Raw genomic sequence first — 23236 nt, 5'->3', positions numbered from 1 at the left:
GTCATGAAGGCCTTCACCAGGCTGCATGTCATGTGCAGAGAGGCCCTTGCCTTGCAGTTTGGTATTCAGATCATTCATTAGTGCCGTCACATCAACAGCAAATGAAGGATCTGTCATCCAGTTTACATCAGAGAGCTCTGGGATGTTCTTGCCTTTCTTCTCACAAAACTCCTGAATCTCTGCTCTCAGGTCCTGAACTCTGAACTCTTGTAAGCACTTTGCCCAGGCTGAGCCACTGACAGCTGTGTGTTAGCCTGTCACTGTGTTCAGTCTCATGCTCCTCCAAGAGTGCAACAAACTGTCTGTGGTTCAATGCTCGTGCTCTGATGATGTTAACTATTTTAGTTACAGCATCAACAACATGGTTCAGTTTGAGCACTGACTTACACAACACATGTTGATGTGTAATGCAATGCAAAAATACCAAGTTCAGTTCTGGGTTTATTTCAGTCACTTTATCTTGCATCCGCTTCAAAAGTCCGACATTTCTCCCGTCAGATTTGGACAACCATCGGTTGTGACACATGCCAGTTTGTCCCATTTCAGTCCCAGCTTGTGGAAGCATGCACTACCTCCATGAACACATCACTCCGCCGTCGTCCCTTATATTGACTGCATTGCTGCAGCGCCTCTGTAATCACCAAGTCTTTCCTTATCCCACGTACAAAGATGAGTAACTTGCTGTGTCGCAGACGTCGCAGCTCTCGTCCAGAGCCAAGGAGAAAAGTTCGGAATTGTCTCCTTTTTTTTGCAGCTGAAGCTCCAGGTTCCCCTCGATGTCCTCGATCCTCCTCGTTACAGTGCGCCTGAGAGCTGCACATTCTCCAATGCGTCCTTTTTCTGGGGGCATAGTAGTGCAGCAGAGTCCACCAAACACTCTTTGAGAAACTCCCCATCAGAGAATGGCTTACTGGTTTTAGCAATTTAGTGTGATATCACGAAGCTGGTCTTGGCGGCTACATCCCTGGATGTGTGACGCTCGGTAAAAAGGCCTTGTTGCTTTTGCAGCTTAGCTAGCAAAGCCTCAGACATCCGTGTCCGCTCTGCATCACTCAATGTTTCGTATTTCTCCGTGTGTTTCCTCTCATAATGACGATTCAAATTCTAATCCTTCAACACTGCGACTTGTTCTCCACAAACGAAGCCTTTACCTTTGACTTCAGTAAAAAAACACTTTAAAGTCCATGTTTTGTTAAAAACTCTACTCTCTGTGTCAGTCTTCTTTATTTAACACAGGCTGACATTTTTGAGGGCTAACAGCTAACTCACATCTCCCGTAAATTCAGTTTGCCAACACATTGCAGTGACGCTGCTGCTCACACACATTCACTAACAGATAGATAGATAGATAGATAGATTTACATACGTAAATTGAGAAGACAAACTCCCACAAAAGTCGCCTTCAAAATAAAAGCAATGCAGCTCTATTCTGTGCATGTGCACTTATTTACGTTTCATTCCTAATTTCCCAATGACCTCCCGCGGGCCGGACGGCAGCAGCCGTACAATTCCCAGGTCTGATATAGAGCATGATACAGACCGACATATATCATACATCATATATCAGTGTCAGTTGAGAAAAAAAACTGAACCAACTGTTTTATGGGCCAGTTGTGTCGGCCAGTCCAGCCCAGCCAACATGTAGGGAGAATACATTTTGGATGGAAGATAAAGAATGAATATTTACTCCATCCTTCTGCAATATCATTAGAATCAAATGGCATTGATCTTGACCCATAAAATAAAGCTTTCTAAAATGAGTCATGCATAAGAATGAAGCCATGTTTACAGTAGTGTGTTCGGAGAGAGCAGGTTGTAATCTAGAGCTACAGGGCAGGAGAGACTGAGCAGACCTGCACTCTCTCTTTACATCGCCCCCTCCCAGAGCATTGTCCTCTGATCCACCTCTCTCTCTGTCGGAGGGCTCTGCAGGGATACAGGGGGGTTCTCATGTTCCACGGCAGCTGGATGGGGGAGGAGAGACAGTGTGTGAAACACTGCTTCGTTCTCTGCTGCCATTTTGTCCTTGTAGCAGCACTAACTGTAGCAGCACTACTTCAACAATTTCTATATACTTGATCCAAACTTTAGTTTGCTACGTCGCATAAATCAACCTTGTGGCCTGGTATTCGGACTTTCAGACCATCATTGGTCAGCGTGCCTTAGCTTTCGCCTCGGTTGCGTAACCGCCGAACAGTTATCGAGACCTACACAGTGTGACGCAATGTCAAGGGTTGATACACAAACAGGTTATGCGTCAAGTTGGTCCTCAAAGGTCTGTCTCTGAGTCTCTGAAATATATACTGCAGATATCACATACAAAGGCGTTGGAACAGAATAATTTACATAAAGTCTGGACATCGTTTGGACCTGTTTCTTTGATAATTCGTTCTGTCAAGGGTCATCTCATCCTAACCTCAGAAGACGTCATGGTTGCAAATCAGCCTACGTAAATACTGACGTTTACAACAGATTTGCTATCATCCCTTGACCCGGGTCACAAGCAGATGCTGAGAAAAACAGCTGATATACCCATTAAGAAAGACAGCTGAGATACCTAATGACAAACACGCTGCGATAGCTTGTGTGAATAAAGGTTCACACAAAGACAATATAAAAGCAGCTGCCTAGATTTCAGTGACTAAACAAAACATTTAAGTTTTTCCAAAGGTAAAGAATAGAGATAAAAAAACAGGAGAAAGAGTGAGTGCAGGAGAGGAGAATAACAGGAGCAAATGAAAGGTGAAAGGGAAAGACTGAGGAGGAAGTACTTGATGGGGAGGGAGGTGGAGCTTTGTGTGAGAAAAGGTAGGGGGAAGGATAAAGGAAGAAAAGAAAGAAGAAAGGAACGTGTGAGGAGCAGGGAGAAGTGATGGAACAAAGCAGACAATACGTGTGAGAGAGAGTTGACTGAAGGAATTCTTCTTTTGTCTCTCTCACTGTACCAGCACTGAGGAGCTGGCTGGCACCTCCCTATTGGCTGAGGGGACATTCAGGAAAAAACATTCCTGACTGCGATTGGTCGGCTGGGTCCAGCCCTCTCTCAGATCTTCTCACGTCTCCATATGGACCAGACTGTGTTGGATCTCTGCATTATTTTTGACACAGTAGTCCAAGCAACAGAGAAAATGATACCAACAATTTCCCCTATTGCCTGAAAGTTGTTCTTGTGTAGCAGCTGCACAATACGTGTGAGAGAGAGCGAGGGTGCAGGTCTGCAGCCTGCTCTCTCATTTATTATATACAACCACTTGTTTTTGTCACCATTACTCCAGGGCTATCTCCAGCTGATGGCACATTAGGCAGGAGCTGAGTGTGTTCCCACTGCCAGTCTCATTAAGAAGGTGTAATTTACCTGAAACCACAGAGGCCAAAAGCCATTAAAACACGTATCACATCCCTGAGCACACTGGGCTGATCTTGCTACTCTAAGATGGAGGAAGGGAGGCTCACTGTCACCCCTCTCTCTGGTACCAAGCTAGCTCAGAAAGCATTAGAGCACGAATGAGGTACTGGAATTTTAGGCTGATGCCAGTAGCGCTTATACGTTTCTGATATCATATTGTTAATCGTTTTTAACAAACACAATATGACAATACATTTTTGATAACAATCTTAAAAGTAGTTATTAAATACGTTTTACATTTTACAGTTGCAATATGAACTTGTCAGTGCTCTCTGCTGGACAAGTTGTGTAATGAGGGGACTGTGGTAGAGCAGGGTCGTCCTTCAATCAGAGGATCGGAGGTTCGATCCCGGCTCCGCTACTCCATGTCGATGTGTCCTTGAGCGAGACACTTGACCCCAAATTTCTCCTGTAGCTGTGCCTACGGTTTATGAATGGGTAAAGTGTTAGAGTTCTGATGCCCCTGCCATCAGGGTGTGAATGGGTGAATGATGACATGTAGTGTTTAAGAGCTTTGAGTGGTCAGAAGACTAGAAAAACACTATCCAAGTACAGTCCATTTACCATTTAATGACGTTTCTAAATGCCTTCAAACATTTGTCATTATAGTACTGCAGTTCGTCTTTACTTATGTGCCAGCATATACACTGATCTGTGACACTGATAATATTGGTCCTGTTCATGGAGTGGTCGGGCTAGGGCTTAGTTGATATTTATTTATTATACTATATTGATCCCGGAAGGGGAAATTTGTCTCCGCATTTGACCCATCCCTGTATATCGGGAGCAGTGGGCTGCCAATGACAGGCGCCCGGGAAGCCGTTTGGGGTTCAGTGGAGCCGTTAGGGGTTCAGTGTCTTGCTCAGGGACACTTCGACACGTGACACGTCCCAGTCGGGGATCGAGCCGTTGACCCTGCGGTTACCGGACAACTCTTTTAACCCAGTGAGCCACAGTCGCCCCAATTCCACTTTATTAATTGTGTTCTATAAGATATCAAAGCCAAAGGAAACAGGACAGGTTAACTTCAACATTGTCTATACTGGCATTTGAAGAACAACTCCTCCTGCGCTGTATTGAGTGCCCTCTGGGCTTTGAAGTGAGTTTTCTATCATCCTTTCACTCCTTCCACCAGACATCACAAAAGACAAAGCATCGTTTGCTCTGGGAGAACAGTGACCTCTTTGTGTTGCCATAATGTAACACAGTATATAGTGCATTTCAAGAGCAGACTCCAGCAACAAATCTACTCGGTCATATTTATGCAGCAGAACTATGTGGTTAGATTTAGGCAACAAAACTAGTTAGGTTGAAGCAACAAAACTACTTGCTTATGTCACGGGACATCATGAAGACTCAAGAGCAGACAGTCAGGTGAAGTGAAAAAGCGTTTTATTCCACACAAAAAGGAAATAATTACCACACAACAGGGAGTCCAAGCAAAAACAAGAGACGAGGGGGGAAATCCAGTGGGAAACGAGGCAGGGCAGGCAGACGGGGAAACCGGGAACAGGACGACACAAACGGGCAGGGAGAACACAAACAATGATCTGGCAGTGAGTGAGTGAGAGACAGGGGTTTAAGTAGTGACTAGAACAGGTGAGGGGAGTTGGACTGATGAGGGAGTGGCTGAGTTGAGGAGCTACAGAAAAACACAAGGCAAAGCCTGATCATGACAGCTTAGGTTTAGGTAACAAAGTTTTATGGTTGGGTTTAGGCAACACAACCACATGGTTAGGTTTAGGCAACAAAATTATTTAATTAGGTTTCAGCAACAAAACTACTTTGTTCGGATTAGGCAACAACAATATGTGGTTAGGTTAAGGCAACACAAGTATTTGGTTATTTTTAGGTAAAGATCCCAGTTTAGGTTACAATAAGTATGTTTGTTACATAACTGGCATAACTTAGCAAAGTAAAATGTAAAATACATAAAGTTCAACTTGGTTTCACGCAGGACATGAACAGTGGTCTCCAGGGTAAAAATACTGTGTACGACTACATCTATGTAGTTTCATCCTGAACACCAGTTATACACTTGGCTCACTCTGTAAATTCACAACCAATACGGCATACCACATCCTCTGTCCTCACATCTGAAAAGTAAAAACTCCCCAACAATACCTTTAACAGTTATTGCGTTGCATCACCAAATATTGTCTGAAGTGGTTATGTTTTGAGTTGTCTGATGCATTTTTAAGCAATGTCTTTTGAAGTTGTAGCAGAAAGACAAAGTATGAATCGTGGGTAATTGAGTTGTTCTGGCCCAATAGATGCCTTTCTGCTGATTGATGTTTTAACCACAGTTGACAGACACGATTGTGGGCGCCATTGTGCTGCAGTTCTCTGTATAGATGAGATAATACACACTCCCCTTCTCTCTTCCTCGGTCTCCTCCTGCTGTCTTGTTGTGCTGTTTGTTTTCTACTAAACCTCTCATGCTCTCTATTCCCTCTCGTCAGCCAGTTTGTCTTTCTGTTTGTCTTCCTACACTCCTTCCACATAGAGGAGGCAGTAATTATCACAGCAGGACAGAAAAAAACAGTCCCAGTGTTTTGCTGCACAGAAGGATTTGGCAGTGAGGCCTTTTAAATCAAATTAAATCATCTATAGCTCATATGGCTGTTAGGTGTAAGGAATGAGGGGAGCTGTGGATACGTGGTAATTTAGACAGTGTTGCATCATCCATGTTCAATAAAGACACCATTTGGTGCTATAAAAAGTCACAGCTCCATATGGCATTTGTGTGCATAAATCTAGGTTTTAAATGTTGATCATCAATTTTAAGATTAACTTCACACTGAATCCAGTTTTCTCTCCTAATAAGTTAGTTATTGTGCGATTAGGTGATTACCACGGTGACTTCTTAATCCTCTCCAACAATTGTGTCTCAATGTCCTCTGCTATTTGTCACCATTACGGCTAGTGACGGTGCTAGCCGAAAGAGGCACCTGCGCTATCTTTTTAACTGCTGCCTCTCCTAAGGGTTCACGGGAAATGTTCATAGCGGCGAGCAGGATCAGTTCTTCACCAAATGGTTTCTTAGCCTTAGCAATGCGGCTAGCCACTAAGTATGATGCTCTCAGTGTTTGTTGATGTGGTGGCCCTCAGTAATTGCTTCTGTCGTTCGTGTTCACATTTTTTTCTTTCAAAAAACTCCTAAGGCTTGTCTTTTAAGGCAGGGTGCTTGGTCTCCATGTGCCGAAGCAGTTTTGAAGGCTTCGTTGCCTCATTTGCTAGCTATCACCACATATTATGCAGAGCGGGCTTGGCGGGTGAGAATTACCTGTCGGGATTAAGTAGGACTCCTGATATTGTCTGTTAAATGAAGCTTTCTTTTTCTTGTAAGTTGTAGGCTCTTCTTCTGTCTCCTCAGTGGGCCTTTTCCCTTTTGCAAAGAAGCTCTCCAAAGACATTTGTTTTTTACTCATTTTCGCTAGCTTTTGGGCTTAATTTTTGAGGGAACGTATCACGTGACCGAGACAAGCGTCTTGACATGTGTCAACAGGCACAGGCGCATGTCATTGGGAGAGAATCCGGTCATTTTTCAAAATAAAACATCTTTCAGACTGATAATCAATCAAATGAAAAAAATAAAAGTTATTTATTCTTTATGTGCAGCCCGGTACCAAATGACCCACGGAGCGGTACCGGTCGGCGGCCCGGTGGTTGGGGACCACTGCTGTAGACCATGAAAAGGCCAAAAAGGCCCAAAGTGATGCTCAGCCACCTGAACTAGCACCACTACCCTTATGCAGTGAATCAGAGGGACTGCTTCCTGCCCGATTTGAATGCACTTATTAAAAGTGTGAAGGGGCATTTTCAGGCTAAAATGGCTGTCATCTGTCTTCAAAATTTTGTGAATCAGTCATTGGAAACAAAGCAGTAATTACAAAGTATTTGGTAAGGTCATGGATTTGTGAATATATTTCCAACCAGGCAGTTTCAGCAAAGTCACCAGCATCATAATCTGCATGTAAGAGTGTATGATCTTGATGCAAGGTGTTGTTGTTTGTTGTGGATTGATGAGCTTCCGTATAGTGTACAATATTTATGCATACAGTCATTATTTTGGGATCGACCTTTTATAAATTAACAATTCCCAAATGGCCTTATCTTTAAACAGTGAGAAGAGCGAATTTGTGCATAAATGAACGTTCCTGACAATCTATACTGCCATTTTCACATGACCTTATATTATCTTGAACAGGTCAACCAGCCACAAATCACTACTTTGTTTTATGTACCGGTATTTGTTATTGAAAACATACACACATGTTAATTAGAATAGAATAGAATAGAAATGTACTTCATTCATCCCCAAGGGGAAAGTTGTCTGTGACAGCAGCAAACAGGGTTACACAATATAATAAAATATTGGGTATGGAAAATGCACAATATATACAATATAATAAAATAACAGAGCAGGACCTATTCAATTTAAGAAAACAAAGTAATACAAATGCACAGTATATACACTGAATAGAATTGTATTAAATTAACGAAGTAGGAAAAAAAAAAATAAAATAAAATAAACAAAGCAGTAGTGCACAAGATCACCAACAGCAGCAACAACAGTGTATCAGTGTTACAGTCTTGTGTTTGACTTGGCCAGAGGTGATTTATCATACAGTGATATGACAGAGGGCAGGAATGTTCTCCTGTATCGGTCCTTGTGACAGCGGAGCTGCATCAGTCTGTTGGCGAAAGTGCTCCGCTGTCCCTGCAGGAGGTGGTGGAGAGGGTGGTCCGGGTTATCCAATATGGATCATAGTTTCTTCAGTGTCCTCTTCTCCACCACCTCTTCCAGATTGTCTTGTTTGCAGCCAATGATGGAGCCGGCCTTCTTAACCAGTTTGTTCAGTCTGTTGGTGTCTCCGGCTCCAATGCTGCTCCCCCAGCAGACTACAGAAGTACAGTGCACTGGCCACAACAGACTGTAGAACATCTCTAACATCTTGCTGCACACGTTGAAGGATCGAAGTTTCCTCAAGAAGAAGAGTCGACTCCTCCCTTTCTTGTACACAGCGTTGATGTTGTTCTTCCAGTTCAGTCTGCAGTCGATGGAGACACCCAGGTACTTGTACTCCTCCACCATGTCCACATCCTCTCCCAGAACTCTCAGCGGTTGTGGAGTCGTCATCTTCCTCCTAAATACTTCTAAAATGAGACCAAATAAATGCATTTAGGAGTCAACAGGCTCTCTTTTTTCCTCTCATCCGGCAAACAAACAGAATGTGCATTGGTGTTTCATATTCGATCAAATGTTTTAAGACTGTTACAATTATCAGAACAATACGAACATTCAGGCTCCCTCATGTGGCTCAAAGGTGAACTGCAAATATAAATGTTAAATTAAAGACTATGGAAGAAGTTCTGCTAATTTATTTGGTGACCCTAATAAAATCTCCTGCGACCCACCGGTGGGAATGGCTACTATAGAGGACGTTGTCTGGTGGTTAAAGAAGTATTTTCAGTACATTATTCTGTCAGCTCCACCCTATGTGTGTGTCCATGTGTTACTTTGTCAGCGTGTGAGCAGGTAGCAAAGGCAAAATAGCTGTTAACCTATAGTTGTACATGTGCAGGGTCAGAGCCAGTGGCAGCAGCGGTGTGTCAGGGGTGTGGCTGCTGCTCGTTGCTGTTTGCCACATAATTCAGGGCCAATTAGCCTGCAATGAAAAGCTAATGAGAGAGTGTTTAGAGCTGACAGTAAGTGGGGCTTCTCTGTGGAGAATGATAGTGTTTTTCTGTGTCACTATCCCTTGTGGTGTGTGTGTGGCAAACATTTAGCAGACACAGGCTTGTGGGGTTTCCTTGTATAGAAACAACATGGCAATTATGCGCTTAAGAAGAAGCAGGAGAATTTAAATTATTTCAATTTCCAGGGTGTCTCCAGTTTCTTTCAAGAATAGAACGTTTTCGTCAACCAATCACATTGTGCGTACCCTTTATTGTACAACAACATCAACACGGAGGCTCAAGACAAGACAGCAAACTGTATTACTCCTTTCAACCTGGACAAAGGCAGTGCAGTTCATTCCTTCTGTTCATATCTTTCACAGTGAAAACCTTCTTAACCAGAGGGAACTCAAATTCACTCACAGCATTTGGCTAAAAGGAAACTCAATAAAATAGCTAACAGTGCTATATACAGTAGAGGCTATTCATCAATGGTAGCTGGTCCTCTGCCTGCCAGATGCTGCTCTGGGTCAATAGTAGGGTTGTCACGATACCAAACTTATGACTTCGATACGATACCTGCCATAAGTATCACGATACGCGATACTTACGATACCAGAATTCGATACAATACCACAAATACGATACTGGTATATTTATCTATATAAATAAAACATCCCTTTTTTACAAATGGAATTAATATTAATGTTTAACCTCTTCGCATCTTTTGAGCCTCTCTCATATTTCCGCTGGCTTTCAAACACATCTGGAGAGACAGCGAGATCCTTCTTGTGGCACTGGCACCTCTGCGTCACTCAGCGTCAGTCTGTGTCAAGCATCGTCAGTCTGTGGCACGCAGCGTCACTCAGCGTCAGTCTGTGTCAAGCATCGTCAGTCTGTGGCACGCAGCGTCACACAGCGTCCGTCTCTGTCACTCAGCGTCCCTCTCTGTCACTCAGCGTCCCTCTCTGTCAGTTCAGCGGAAAGATTCAGCTGTGGCACGCGAGCATAGTTCGGCAATTGTCAAGAAGCTGCGGAGCTGAGGGGGCGGAGCAACATTTCCTGAGACATTTCCTGAGAACACCCGTTGTTGTTACGACAGATCAGCTTCCATAAATCAGTTTTATGATTTTAGTTGAGTCACAGGAGCCCCCTGTTCTCTGTATGCATCCTTAGAGTAAGTACGTTGTACTTTTTTGTTTCTCATTCATTTTATTTCAGTATGATTTTGCTGCTTATGCAACAAAATGGAACATAATACACTTTCCAAATTATTACTTTTATAGTCACTTACAACAATCGGCTAAAATAATGAAAATAAATCATCCGTTTTAGAATCATTTAAAAGTATATATTAAAATTAAGACATAAAATGTCCAATCCAAAAATACATGTTTGAAAATATCTTCACTCTTCCTCTGCTTATATGTATATGTATGTCAGTAGGACATATGTTAACTGTTAACAGTTTACAGCATACTTAAATAAATATAAATAAATACAAAACACACGCACACTTTGTACACACACTGCAGCAATTCTTTTGCAGGAATATGAGCATATTTTCCCCCTCTGGCAAAATACAACACGTCTCATGCCTTATTTTATTTTACTTCGACCTACTATACGTATCCACAGGTTATCCACGTAGATCGTTCCCTTTAACACGTTTTATAACACGATCCCAAACACGATTCCGTCTTGTCTTGTCACGTGTTTCTTGTCTTGTCTTGTCTTGTCACGCGTGTTTCTTGTCTTTTGCACATATCTCACACCGACGCCGCTCGTAGATGAAAAGCAATACGTGTTTGGGATCGTGTTATAAAACGTGTTAAAGGCAACGATCTACGTGGATAACCTGTGGATACGTATAGTAGGTCGAAGTAATCAGCATACTTTTAGGAGAAAGGAAGTTGATTGACTGACTTGTACGAAGGAAATGGATCAATAAAACACGTATTGCTTTTCATCTACGAGCGGCGTCGGTGTGAGATATGTGCAAAAGACAAGAAACACGCGTCAACTAAAGGTTTACTTACAGCTAAAGATTTGGACGCTACATGTGTTAAATGCCATTTCCTACTTGTGTTAAATAAACGTAGTTGAACTGTTATGGAAGTCATCACAATATATAGCACTACATATAAAAAGCAGATAAACAAGTTGAATACAAGTTTGACAACACAGTATATTATTATCATTGTTAGTATATGTTACCATATGTATTGATTGTTTTATAGGCTACGTTACATAGGCTACTACTTACCACATGTACAGCAGGCCACATCATTATTTTCGTTATGTTATTGCCATCACACTACTACTATACAGCTATGTTAATAAATGCACGTTAAGAGTGCTCTTTCAGCAACAATTAAGCCATCTGAGGCTACAAAATGGACCGATTGCTTGCAGCGTGATTCAGTTCCGAGAAAGAAAAGAAAATTACGTTCAATATAGGATCACAAAATATTAAAAACGTGGCAGGAAATTGCTGATATTATGAATGTATAACACGTTAATCTCATCACTGCACTCTATTATTAAACAGCCTCCAGTGGACCTTGCTTCAGTTACCATAGTAACACAATCAGTGATACATTTTCAAAATAGTAACACTTCTGACAGTCTGCATCCACCTACAGCTCCAGAGATCAATCTTAGCGGTCACAAGACAGTTAACATGACAGCAACGAAGAAAGGAGAACACATTCATCTTGTTTTTGCTCTTGTCTTGTGAGATTCGGAATTGTTTGAATATTCTAGAGTCAAACTTTCTATATCTCAATGCCAATACAACTGAATAAATTGAATTTGGACCACAGTATTTGACCAACATTATATCTTCTCATCTTGGCCTTTAACTTCTTCTGTTTCACCAGTCAATTCAGGATTTAAGTGTGACAATTAAATCAATGACTCAGGTAAATTAGGCTTAGTGTTTGAAAAGAATGAACCAAACATCTCTCTATATTTTTCAATTGTCATTATTTATTGCTTCATGAAGTACACATGCTCACTTTTCTATTACATACAAATAACAAGTAAATACATGATGTATACAACTTGGTTGCAAATTAACCATCAACATCAAATATCTGTCACCCTGCGTCACGCTCTGTCACTCTGCATCACGCTCTGTCACCCTGCGTCACGCTCGGTCACCCTGCGTCCCGCTCCGTCACCCTGCGTCCCGCTCCGTCACCCTGCGTCCCGCTCCGTCACCCTGCGTCCCGCTCCGTCACCCTGCGTCCCGCTCCGTCACCTTGCTTCAAGCTCCGTCACACTGCTTCACGCTCTGTCACTCTGCGTAACCCTCTGTCTTCCTGCGCAGATTGAAATACTTTTTTTACACTACCCTGATGACTCCGTCCTGGCAGCAGGACTGGGTCCTCCGCTCCTCACTCATAGTATTATTACAACGGGGTACGTAGCGCTGTCGCTCATGAGCACAACAACACAGGCACGGGAAAGCTTCTTCTTCTCCTCCCTTTTGGTGTACTGGCGGTTGGCAAACGAATTGGCGCATTACCGCCACCAACTGGTAAAATAAAATAAGGCATGAGACGTGTTGTATTTTGCCAGAGGGGGAAAATATGCTCATATTCCTGCAAAAGAATTGCTGCAGTGTGTGTACAAAGTGTGCGTGTGTTTTGTATTTATTTATATTTATTTAAGTATGCTGTAAACTGTTAACAGTTAACATATGTCCTACTGACATACATATACATATAAGCAGAGGAAGAGTGAAGATATTTTCAAACATGTATTTTTGGATTGGACATTTTATGTCTTAATTTTAATATATACTTTTAAATGATTCTAAAACGGATGATTTATTTTCATTATTTTAGCCGATTGTTGTAAGTGACTATAAAAGTAATAATTTGGAAAGTGTATTATGTTCCATTTTGTTGCATAAGCAGCAAAATCATACTGAAATAAAATGAATGAGAAACAAAAAAGTACAACGTACTTACTCTAAGGATGCATACAGAGAACAGGGGGCTCCTGTGACTCAACTAAAATCATAAAACTGATTTATGGAAGCTGATCTGTCGTAACAACAACGGGTGTTCTCAGGAAATGTCTCAGGAAATGTTGCTCCGCCCCCTCAGCTCCGCAGCTTCTTGACAATTGCCGAACTATGCTCGCGTGCCACAGCTGAATCTTTCCGCTGAACTGACAGAGAGGGACGCTGAGTGACAGAGAGGGACGCTGAGTGACAGAGAGGGACGCTGTGTGACGCTGCGTGCCACAGACTGACGCGTGCCACAAGAAGGATCTCGGCCCTGCTGCACATCTGTCTCTGTGTTGCTGCTGACTCTGCTGGCATCTGTCCCACTGTCTGTGGGAGTGGGTGGGTAAACAATGCTTCATTTACTTGCATAGTGAGTTTGATATTTTCACTTCATAATTTATCTTAATTCATGGAATAATTATTTTTCCTGAACTAAAAATAATTAGCTCCACCCTCAGGTTCCACTAGCATGTCGCCATTTTGCATCAATTGTGTTTCATTTAGTACACTTTTGTGTGCATTGTGAGTTTGTGACCTCATGATCATATAGGCTTGTCGTCAAACTAGGCTAAGGCTCCTCGTGTTAGCTGTCTATGGGTGAGGTTGGGGGTGTTAATGTTTATAATCACATTTGCTTACCGTCGTTCTTTGAACTCTCTGAAAAGTTCAGTCTGTCTGAATGGTGCTTTGCCGTGTTCGACGTGTTGCCTCAATTGGTCTGAAACACGTTTCGCAGACGGGTCTCTGTAGGTCAGTGGGCTTTCCTTCACTGTCTGCAATATAGCCAAAGTACTTCCAGATGATGCTTCTGGCATCTTGTTTTCAACAAGCCGAGGACGGTCGGTAAAAGCTCCTGCATGTCTCCCCTGTGATCACTCTCTGTGAGCGCGTGCTGCCTGTTGCTGTGTGAGCGCTGGGCAGCCCCGCCCCCTTGCAGTCAATGCCTGCAGGCAGCATGACAGGGAGCGGAGCAGCGAGTCGCTCTGATCGCGCACTATTTTAATAAAGTATCGACACTAAAAATATGCAAAATTATATGGTTTTTAAAGTACAGGTACCGCGGTACCTTTTTAGTATCGCTACACCGTGCAACCCTACTCAATAGAACCAGCTTATTTGTCTTCTGCCTGCCAGACGCTGCTCTAGGTCTTAGGATCCTGGTTGTTGGTCCTCTGCCTGCCAGATGTACCACAGGAAGTAGCCCTGGATCCTGGTAGAATGATGTATGAATAACAGTTTTAATCTGACTATTTAGCATATTCCTGTTGCCTCCCGCCCCTCCACCCCTGTGTAAAGGCCAGACTAAAGAAAACCCAGAAAACCTACTTGAAAAGTGCTTTAGCAAGGATTTAAGACCTAAAAAATTGGGATTATACAAGAGATACCTTCAAGGCTTGTCATAGAATACTTAGGTTTCTTTAGACTCTACTTGGTGATGTCTTGGATTCTCTCTCATGCTGTATGGTGGTTTGTCTCGTCTGGTTATGTCACATTTATTTCTACCAGACGTATGAGAACAGATGTTGATCTCAACGCTTTCCTGATCCAATAAAAGGGATATAATTACCCCCTAAATATTCTTGAGCTTCTCTCAGAGCCTTACTGCATCACTCGACAGACTATCACTGTTTGGATTCCATTCGAAAGGTCAATGTCTTGGAAATGATCAGTGTTTTACACATTTTTGATTTCATCATCTTGAAACTGGAACGAGTCAGTCATTACGCAGGATTAACAGAGTGGATGGGACTGCTTCAATTGTAGGGAACCAATGAAATAATCTCATACTGGCAGGTTGTTTTCCTTATTTCAAGAAAATAAAAATTGAGAGCACAAAAATGACTGTTGTGAATGAATACAGAGAACTACAGACCACACATACTTGTACATGTTTTAGCACTGGTTTCCTTTAATTTCTCTGCTCTTTTACAAACAACTTGCACTTTACTGCATGACAAATAGAAAGAAACGCGCACACACACACACACACTCGCAGAGTTTCCAAAACCTAAAAAAGAGAAATGTGTTTACAGCCACACTTTAGAGAAAACACAGGCCACAGGGTGTGACCAAGCAGCTCCATCCTGCCGATGGCTCGGCTCTCTGGTAGAGAGTCCTTGTGAACACTGCTGTCCCCATTCTCAGCAGAACAGCACATCTGGTCCCTGTGCTTAATGTCAACCCACTGCACACTGCCCTCCAACCAGCCCTAAGGGCAAAGCTCTAATTATGGAGTACAGGAATGAGCTCTGATGGTCACGTGTGTGTGTGTGTTAAACATATCAGAGGACACTTTGCCCAGATGTGTGTTCTTGGTACTTCCAAATGTGGCTGCCTGTTGGGTATTGTGTTGCATTGTATCAATTTAAAATAACAGCATGCTAAATTCAAGCTCTACAGTTGTAACAGCAGTGGACAAACAGGCTGCTACAGTCTCATGACTGTTTTCACATGCCATTTCCTACAGCATTCAATAGTAACAGTAATAATAAGCACCATAAAGGGATGAATGGACTTCGACTTGTTGTTTGATCTTGTCGGTTGCATCTTAAGCAATACCGGACATTTTGAAAGTGAGCACATAGTAGCTGTTGGGGCATCAGCCTCTGGTTGCTTCATGTAACCAAGGGCCTGGTATCCCATATGAATACCAATGAGATATAGGGGGATCAAGCCTTTGAACCAAACTAACCCAATTTACAGGGTCATAAATTGGTGATATTGGAACACAACAGTGGTGGGCCGTCAGGCAGAGCAAGGCCTTCTCTGCTGGCCTAAACAGAATCACAAAGTTATAGCTATTTTATAATTTAATATTTTTTCTGAAATACACTACATGTATTATAATTTATAAAAATATTTTCCCATTATCTTATGTTCTCATAGCACAGCTACTGTCTTCCTCAGTTGCTCTGCTTCCAGTGCAGCTTGTTTTAAGTAGAGCTTTTATCCAATCAGATTCCACCTCTGTGTCTCTGGGTAAGAAGAGAGGCCTGCAGACTCACAAGTGAATCCATGTGCACTTTAAGTGAATGGGGACGATATTGCTGATTGTCATAGTGTTCAACCAATCAGACCTTTAGTTTGACATGTTGGGCGTATTCTTTGACGTGTCAGAGCTGCTCGCTCAGAATTAGTGTGCGCTGTGATTGGTCAGTGGGCTAGCGTGACTGTTGTGAAGCTGAAGCAGCTTGCAGAACTTAGTAATAGTGTAACAGTTCAAGTTGAAAGATATGTAAGAAGTTATGACATTGACATGACGTTTTTTTGTGTTTTGCTTGGTGTAGATTCTTTCTTTTTTTACCTAGCTTGGTTTTTTTAACACTCAATGGCTGAAGGGAGGAGAAACGATTTCCCAAGAAGGACATTTCAGGAAAAGCTGGACATCCTATCAAAGGGTACCGACCCCACAGTGAGCAGCCCTGACCCAGCATGGAAAATGATTTGTACAAACAGTATTTCAGCATCGGAGAAGCGTTGCACGTTTTATGGCTGGGAATGCGTTTTATTTGCAACTGAGCGTTGGTGTTTGCAGCATGACCTTACCTAGTGCAGATTTATAATGCAGATAATATTATTCAACTTTAGGTTAAACAATTCAGGTTGTTATATCGCTGAAACACTGTCCTCTATCCATTCACATACACACATCTGCAGAGTGGAAATGCAGGCAAATAATCCAGATCATTTGAGATCCCAGACATATAGTGACTGTGCCATGAGTCTGTAAGTGAAGGCAAGGCAAGGCAAGTTTATTTGTATAGCACATTTCAACAACAAGGTAATTCAAAGTGCTTCACATAAAACCATTAAAAGCATCAAAACACAGGGCAAAAGAAATGGAGATTTCAAGAACAATTAAAAAACAGTGTAAGAAATAAAATGCATAAATGCAGGAAATTGATTAATATATTAATTGGTTAATTAATTAATTAATTAATTGAAGAGTGAAAACGGAAAGAAATCCACCAGGATTCAAATGGTTACTGCAGGTCGATGCATCATTACTGGGCCTCCCTGCGAGTGCTAGTTTTTCAAAGGAGAGATGTACTGACCCAGTATGGCTGACTGAGATGCTCAGACACCCAACATAACAGTCCTCTAAACCGCCGTCACTGACTCAAGTTGACACTGAGATGACAGTTTAAGGTCAGACAAAAACTGAAGTGTTTTTGGCATTTCAATTTGTTTGGATTCCAGCCTTTATTCCCTGAATGACTGTTGGATTGCATTTAGATGCAGGCTTAAGCATCGGTTTGCTTTGTTTCAGATGAGGTTGTTTTTGGTCACACTCGCAAAGTCAAATGTTTGGTTTTTTTGTCTGTGAGTCAGAAGTTAAAACTGGATCAGTTCCTGTTTGAAACAAAAAAAAAGGTTGTACTCTTGCAGGAGCTGTGTGTCTGTGAGTGTAACTGCGTGTATTGTTGAAAATGTGTAGATTTAGCTCTGCACTTCAGCAGTGTGTTATTATCAGTGTGCTCAGACACAGTCTGTCTTTTCCCACCCCATCTCTCCATCCCTTATGGTGGAAAGTGCAGAATCATCAAATTGCAGACCACTGTGGCACTCCTATGGCCACAACATGGCTTTCACTGGATCTGGCTTTTCTCCCAGAGCCTTGATTGGCACATATCTGTGGCTGCCTACTTATAGAACACTTTTTTCTTAAAAAAGAGAACACAATCTGAACACAGCAGCTAGTTGACTGTTTCAACCATAACTGTTTTGCATCTGGAGATATTACATGGTTTTGGGCTGGAGTTTTCATGTATTTCCGGAAATGGGTTATAATAGGGTCATGTGTGGCAGCCCGACATTTTGCCCTCTGCACTTATTTTCTTTAGTGTTTGTTTTGGTGATGTTACGCTTCTCATCCTAGCCATGCAATTATTTTGTTCCTTCTCAAACCACCTCTGGTTTTTCTTAAACTTGCAATTGACTGTTGATTGACTGATTGAGGCCACGCAAGGATGATGTAAGCCTTTCTTTTGGTTGCCCAGTAACTCTAGACACCCCCTTCCCTCCCCACTTCCAATCAATCTCTGTAGTCCAATGGACATAACAATAAAGATAAAATAAGTCTATGCTACATGTTGTAAATTCCCCGTGTAGCTAACCATTCTGTCCCCCTGTCTCTGTCTGTCTCTTTCTTTACAGGATGGAGGGATGATGGGATGGATGTGAAAATGGGCCAGTGGGCAGGGATGCGAGCCCCTCTCCTCGGCCTGGCCCTGCTGCTGCCGTTGCTGCTCTTCAAGCCACCACCCTGCTGCGGCCAGAACACCCAGGGTGGCCTTCAGGATGAACCTCACTTTGGCTTCACTCAGGCTGTCTATCACGCTATGGTTCATGAAAACTCAGCAGCACGCACCTTTGCCAACAGTCAAGTTAAGATGGGCATCCACCTGGCCCAGCGCTCCTGGGAGATCCGCTACAGAATCACATCAGGTGATGATGAAGGGCTTTTCAAGGCAGAGGAGTACGTGCTGGGCGACTTCTGCTTCTTGCGCATAAGGACTAAAGGTGGCAACGCAGCTATCTTGAACCGAGAGATTCAGGATAATTATGTATTGACAGTAAAAGCCTCTGTCAAGGTAGAGACCCTCCTTGAGACCTGGACTAAAGTCAGCATCCAGGTCTTGGATATGAATGACCTGCGACCCTTGTTCTCACCCACTACTTACTCCGTCACCATAGCGGAGAGCACCCCTCCCAGGACTAGCATAGCACAAGTTACCGCCACAGATGCAGATATTGGCTCCAATGGGGAGTTTTACTATTTTTTCAAGGAGAAAACTGAGCTATTTGCTGTACACCCAACCAGTGGAGTGGTTTCTCTCAGTGGAAAGCTAAATGTTGATGAGCAGAACCGGTACGACTTAGAAATCCTTGCGGTAGACCGTGGCATGAAGCTCTATGGAAATAATGGGGTCAGCAGCACGGCCAAACTTTTTGTCCATGTAGAGCGCGTGAATGAGCATGCCCCAGTCATGAATGTGGTCACCCACAGCCCCTCGGGGCTTGATAAAAACCCTGTGTATGCCATGGTCACTGTTGAAGACTTAGACGAAGGCTTAAATGGAGAAGTAGACTCAGTGGTCATTGTTGGTGGAGACCCTTCAGAGCAGTTTTTTGTAGAAAGATCTGTGGAAGGTGAGTTTGCTATAAAGGCCTCTGAGTCATTAAATTGGGAAACTTACCCTGATGGATGTAACCTTACTTTGCAGGCTATAGACAGGGGAGCCCCACAGAAGTTCTCTTCTGTCAAGGTTGTTCACATTATGGTCAAGAAACGGCAGACAGCAGAAGCTGCGTTTGAGCGGGAGTTGTATGATGTTAATCTGAATGAAATTTCACCACCAGGCACGATTGTAGAGGCTGTCAAAATCAGGCCAGAGCCGGATGATGCAGAATATATCTTGACACCTTCTGCAGATTCAGCTTTTTTTCAGATGAACACATTAACAGGTACAATCTCCACCGCTCAGTGGTTCACTCAGGTGTCCCAGGATGTCTTCAATCTGGAGGTATTGGAAATAGATAGTGAGCTCAAAGTTAAAGTGCGGGTAACCATTCAAGATGCCAATGACAACCCACCAACATTTGATCAGGCTTCTTATGAGGTTTTGGTCAATGAAAGTGTACTTGTTGGGACCAATGTATTGACAGTTTCTGCAGTGGATGAGGATGAAGGAGAAAATGGATACATAACTTACAGCATTTCCAGCCTTCAGCCATTACCCTTCAAAATCAATCAGTTTTCTGGTATCATCAGCACCACTAAAGAGTTGGACTTTGAATCCTCATCAGATAGTTTTGTATTTGTTGTAAGAGCATCTGACTGGGGGTCGCCTTACAGGCGAGAGAGTGAAGTCAATGTAACAATCCACCTGGAAAATGTAAATGACAACCATCCATTGTTTGAGAAGGTAGCGTGTCAGGGTGTGATCTCCAGGGATTTCCCTGTGGATGAAGTGATTACCACAATGTCTGCGATTGACATAGATGAGTTGGAGCTCGTAAAATATAAGATCATTTCAGGGAACGAATGGGGGTACTTCGACCTCAACCCTGATTCAGGGGTCTTTTCACTGCAACATTCCCTAGCCACAGCCAGTCCAAAGAACGGTGTCTTTAGTCTTAAAATAACTGCAACAGATGGTGAGAACTTTTCTGATCCTATGTTTGTTAACATCTCTGTTGCTCATGGCAAATCTCCTCCCAAAAGTTTCAACTGTAAAGAGACAAGGGTAGCCCAAAAGTTAGCTGAGAAGTTACTCAAAAAGTCCAAGGCTAGCACCAAGCCCAAGATCGAGGAAGATTTTATTGACCTTTTCTCTGTCAATCGGCAAACGCCCCAGTTCGACAAAGCTTTCCCCACAGATATTGCTGTACGGGAAGACCTAAAGATTGGTTCGAGTGTTTTCAAGGTCAATGCCTACGATGGTGACACAGGTTTCAACGGTCAGATTCTATACTCTATTTCAGATGGAAACACTGACAGCTGTTATACCATTGACATGGATACTGGCCTTATCAGTGTCTTCCTCCCTATGGACAGGGAAACGAGGGATCGTTATCTCCTCAACCTAACTATCTATGACCTCGGCCTGCCACAAAAAACTGCCTGGCGTTTGCTTACTGTCTACATAGAGGATGCTAATGATAATGCACCCCAGTTTTTGCAAGAAGAAGGCTATAGAATTGTCATACCCGAAAACACTGCCATAGGTACCGATGTCATCCAGGTTGAGGCCACTGACAAAGACCTTGGACCTAATGGTGGGATTGTATACTCTGTTTTGACCAGCACCAGCCAGTTTGGTATCAACTGCAGTAATGGGATAGTGTATGTTGCTGGCCAACTAGACAGGGAGTTTGTTTCAGCTTTTAACCTGAAGATTGAGGCCCGGGACAAGGCAGAGAACGGGGGCCAGAGGTTTTCTGTGATCACTTTGAAAATCATATTGGAGGATGTGAATGACTGTCCCCCACTATTTATCCCCAATGTGTACAAAGCCAGGGCTCTGGAGGATCTTCCAGTAGGAACTGTTGTGGCATGGTTAGAAACTCAGGACCCAGATTTGGGGTTGGGAGGCCAGGTCCGGTACTCTCTAGCCAACGACTACAATGGATGGTTTGAGGTAGACAGGGCCAGCGGGGCTATTCGGCTGACAAAAGAGCTAGACTACGAGACCCAGCAGTTCTACAACCTCACTGTGAAGGCCAAAGACAAGGGAAGGCCTGTTTCTCTTCTCTCTGTCACCTTTGTAGAGGTGGAGGTCGTAGATGTGAACGAAAACCTCTACGCTCCATACTTTTCCCACTTTGCCTTGACAGGATTAGTTAAAGAGAATGCCCGGATTGGAACTACCCTCCTCCAAGTCATTGCTAACGATGATGATGCTGGCAGAGATGGAGAAATCCAGTATTCCATTCATGATGGCAGTGGACTTGGACGATTTGCCATTGATGAAGAGACAGGTGAGTTTCTTTGAAAATTGTTTACCCAGGGTTAAAAGTCACAAATTATGTTGACTCTCGCTACGGTGACACAGTTGTATTATTGTGTATGTGTACTTTTTTTGAGTTTTTACAAGTTATTCTACTTGTACTTAACTATTTTTAATCTGAAGTATTGTACTTTGCAAAATTTCGAATTGCAGTTACAGAGAAAGAACAAGAGCCACATTAAAAAAATGATGATAAACTGTGTGAAAATGGAGAAAAGCAAGGTGGCAGAGAAGAAGCTACTGGTGTGTCTGTGGTCACAGGAGGGCAGAGCTCCACATCCAGAGAGGTGACACTCTGCACTCAGCTGACATTATGTTGAAGATAAAAAATATTCTATATAATAGGTGTACATTCAGTGGCTGAGTGTTGGGATGCACAAGACTCACAGATAGAAGTTCAGACAAATTACAAGAAACTCAGGGATTTGTATAACTCACTGTACAGAGGAGGATGCCAACGACCTCTGCGTTTCCTAGAAACAGCCTTGTGTTTGTCGCAGTACACAGTGTGTGAAAACTGGGCAGGCTCTCTTTTTTTGCTCTCATGTGTTTGTTTGTGGGCTGCTGCTGCTGTGGTGTTTACGTTGTCTTTCGATCTCTATGTTTGCTGCCTGGGCGATGCTGTTTTCAAGTGGCCGCAAATTGAATGAATATAGCTCAATAATGCTCGTCTCTTTTATTGTTGGTCAGTTTTGTCATCTTTTCTGGTTAGTACTTGTACGGCTTTATTGAGGGAGGTGGTTGTGTATTTATAAGTGATAATCAGTTGTATAGACAGACTGCAAATGTCTATTGTTGGTTTGTGCGACGTGATGTCCTGTTCACAGAGCCAGGGCTGTGTATGAATGGGGCTTTTTTCCCCGAGCACACACAGAATGGACAGCTAGTGGACCGTGAGGAGGTATTCGCTGAATTTAACAGACAGTTGAACGCATTATAATCGCAATGGAGGAAAAAAAAATCATAATATGTTGAATTGGCAACGTATCCTATGTTATGCTATATTAGAATATTTGCTGTAGTCTGAATACATCACCTGTCCCACACGAAAGGACAACAGTGGTCAATACAACATTTTGACTCATTATATATCAAACAAACAGGAACGCAGATACACACTCTTACACACACACACACACACACACACACACAGTCGTTAACACGGTGAGGTTGTCCCAAGGTGATGAACAGAGTGGAGGCGAGGATTCATGACCCTTGTTAGCGGAGCCTTGGCAACCCCCATAAATCAGCCTCAAGCTGCTGAGAAACACGACAAAACACAATGACAACTTCAATTATTACACACACACACACACACACACACTGACCAGCTCTGCAAACCATAATTTTGAACATTTATTGTAATGAGAATGTCTTAATTTGGTTTTAGGGACGGGGCCTCGTGGAAAGGGTGGAGCAAACAAGTGAAAACCACCATGACAGGCTGAGACAGCTGTCAAGCAAACACACACACCTTAAACTCACAAGGGTTTATTTAATATTGTCACATCAGTATTCTATGAATAGGAATTTTAAATAAATGTCCTTGCATTTTAGGTTTCCTTTTAAAGTCCAACAGATACCATAGTCCTGAGGACTGATGGATACGGAGGT

At 42.8% G+C, this 23236-nt stretch overlaps 1 protein-coding gene across 1 annotated transcript in view; it reads left to right on the top strand.

Annotated features, from left to right (window-relative positions):
- LOC306779968 (protocadherin Fat 3-like) overlaps window positions 1–23236 on the top strand; it is a 188389-nt gene that overhangs the window by 61014 nt on the left and 104139 nt on the right. Inside the window, exon 2 of the mRNA XM_079272102.1 lies at window positions 18267–21593. Within this exon, the coding sequence (XP_079128228.1) occupies window positions 18284–21593 (3310 nt within the window). The 5' untranslated portion in view covers window positions 18267–18283. The remainder of the gene's footprint in view (window positions 1–18266; window positions 21594–23236) is intronic.

Source organism: Melanostigma gelatinosum (genome assembly GCF_949748355.1).
Source record: "Melanostigma gelatinosum genome assembly, chromosome: 7".
Taxonomy (NCBI): domain Eukaryota; kingdom Metazoa; phylum Chordata; class Actinopteri; order Perciformes; family Zoarcidae; genus Melanostigma; species Melanostigma gelatinosum.
This window is presented reverse-complemented; position numbering and strand designations above follow the sequence as displayed.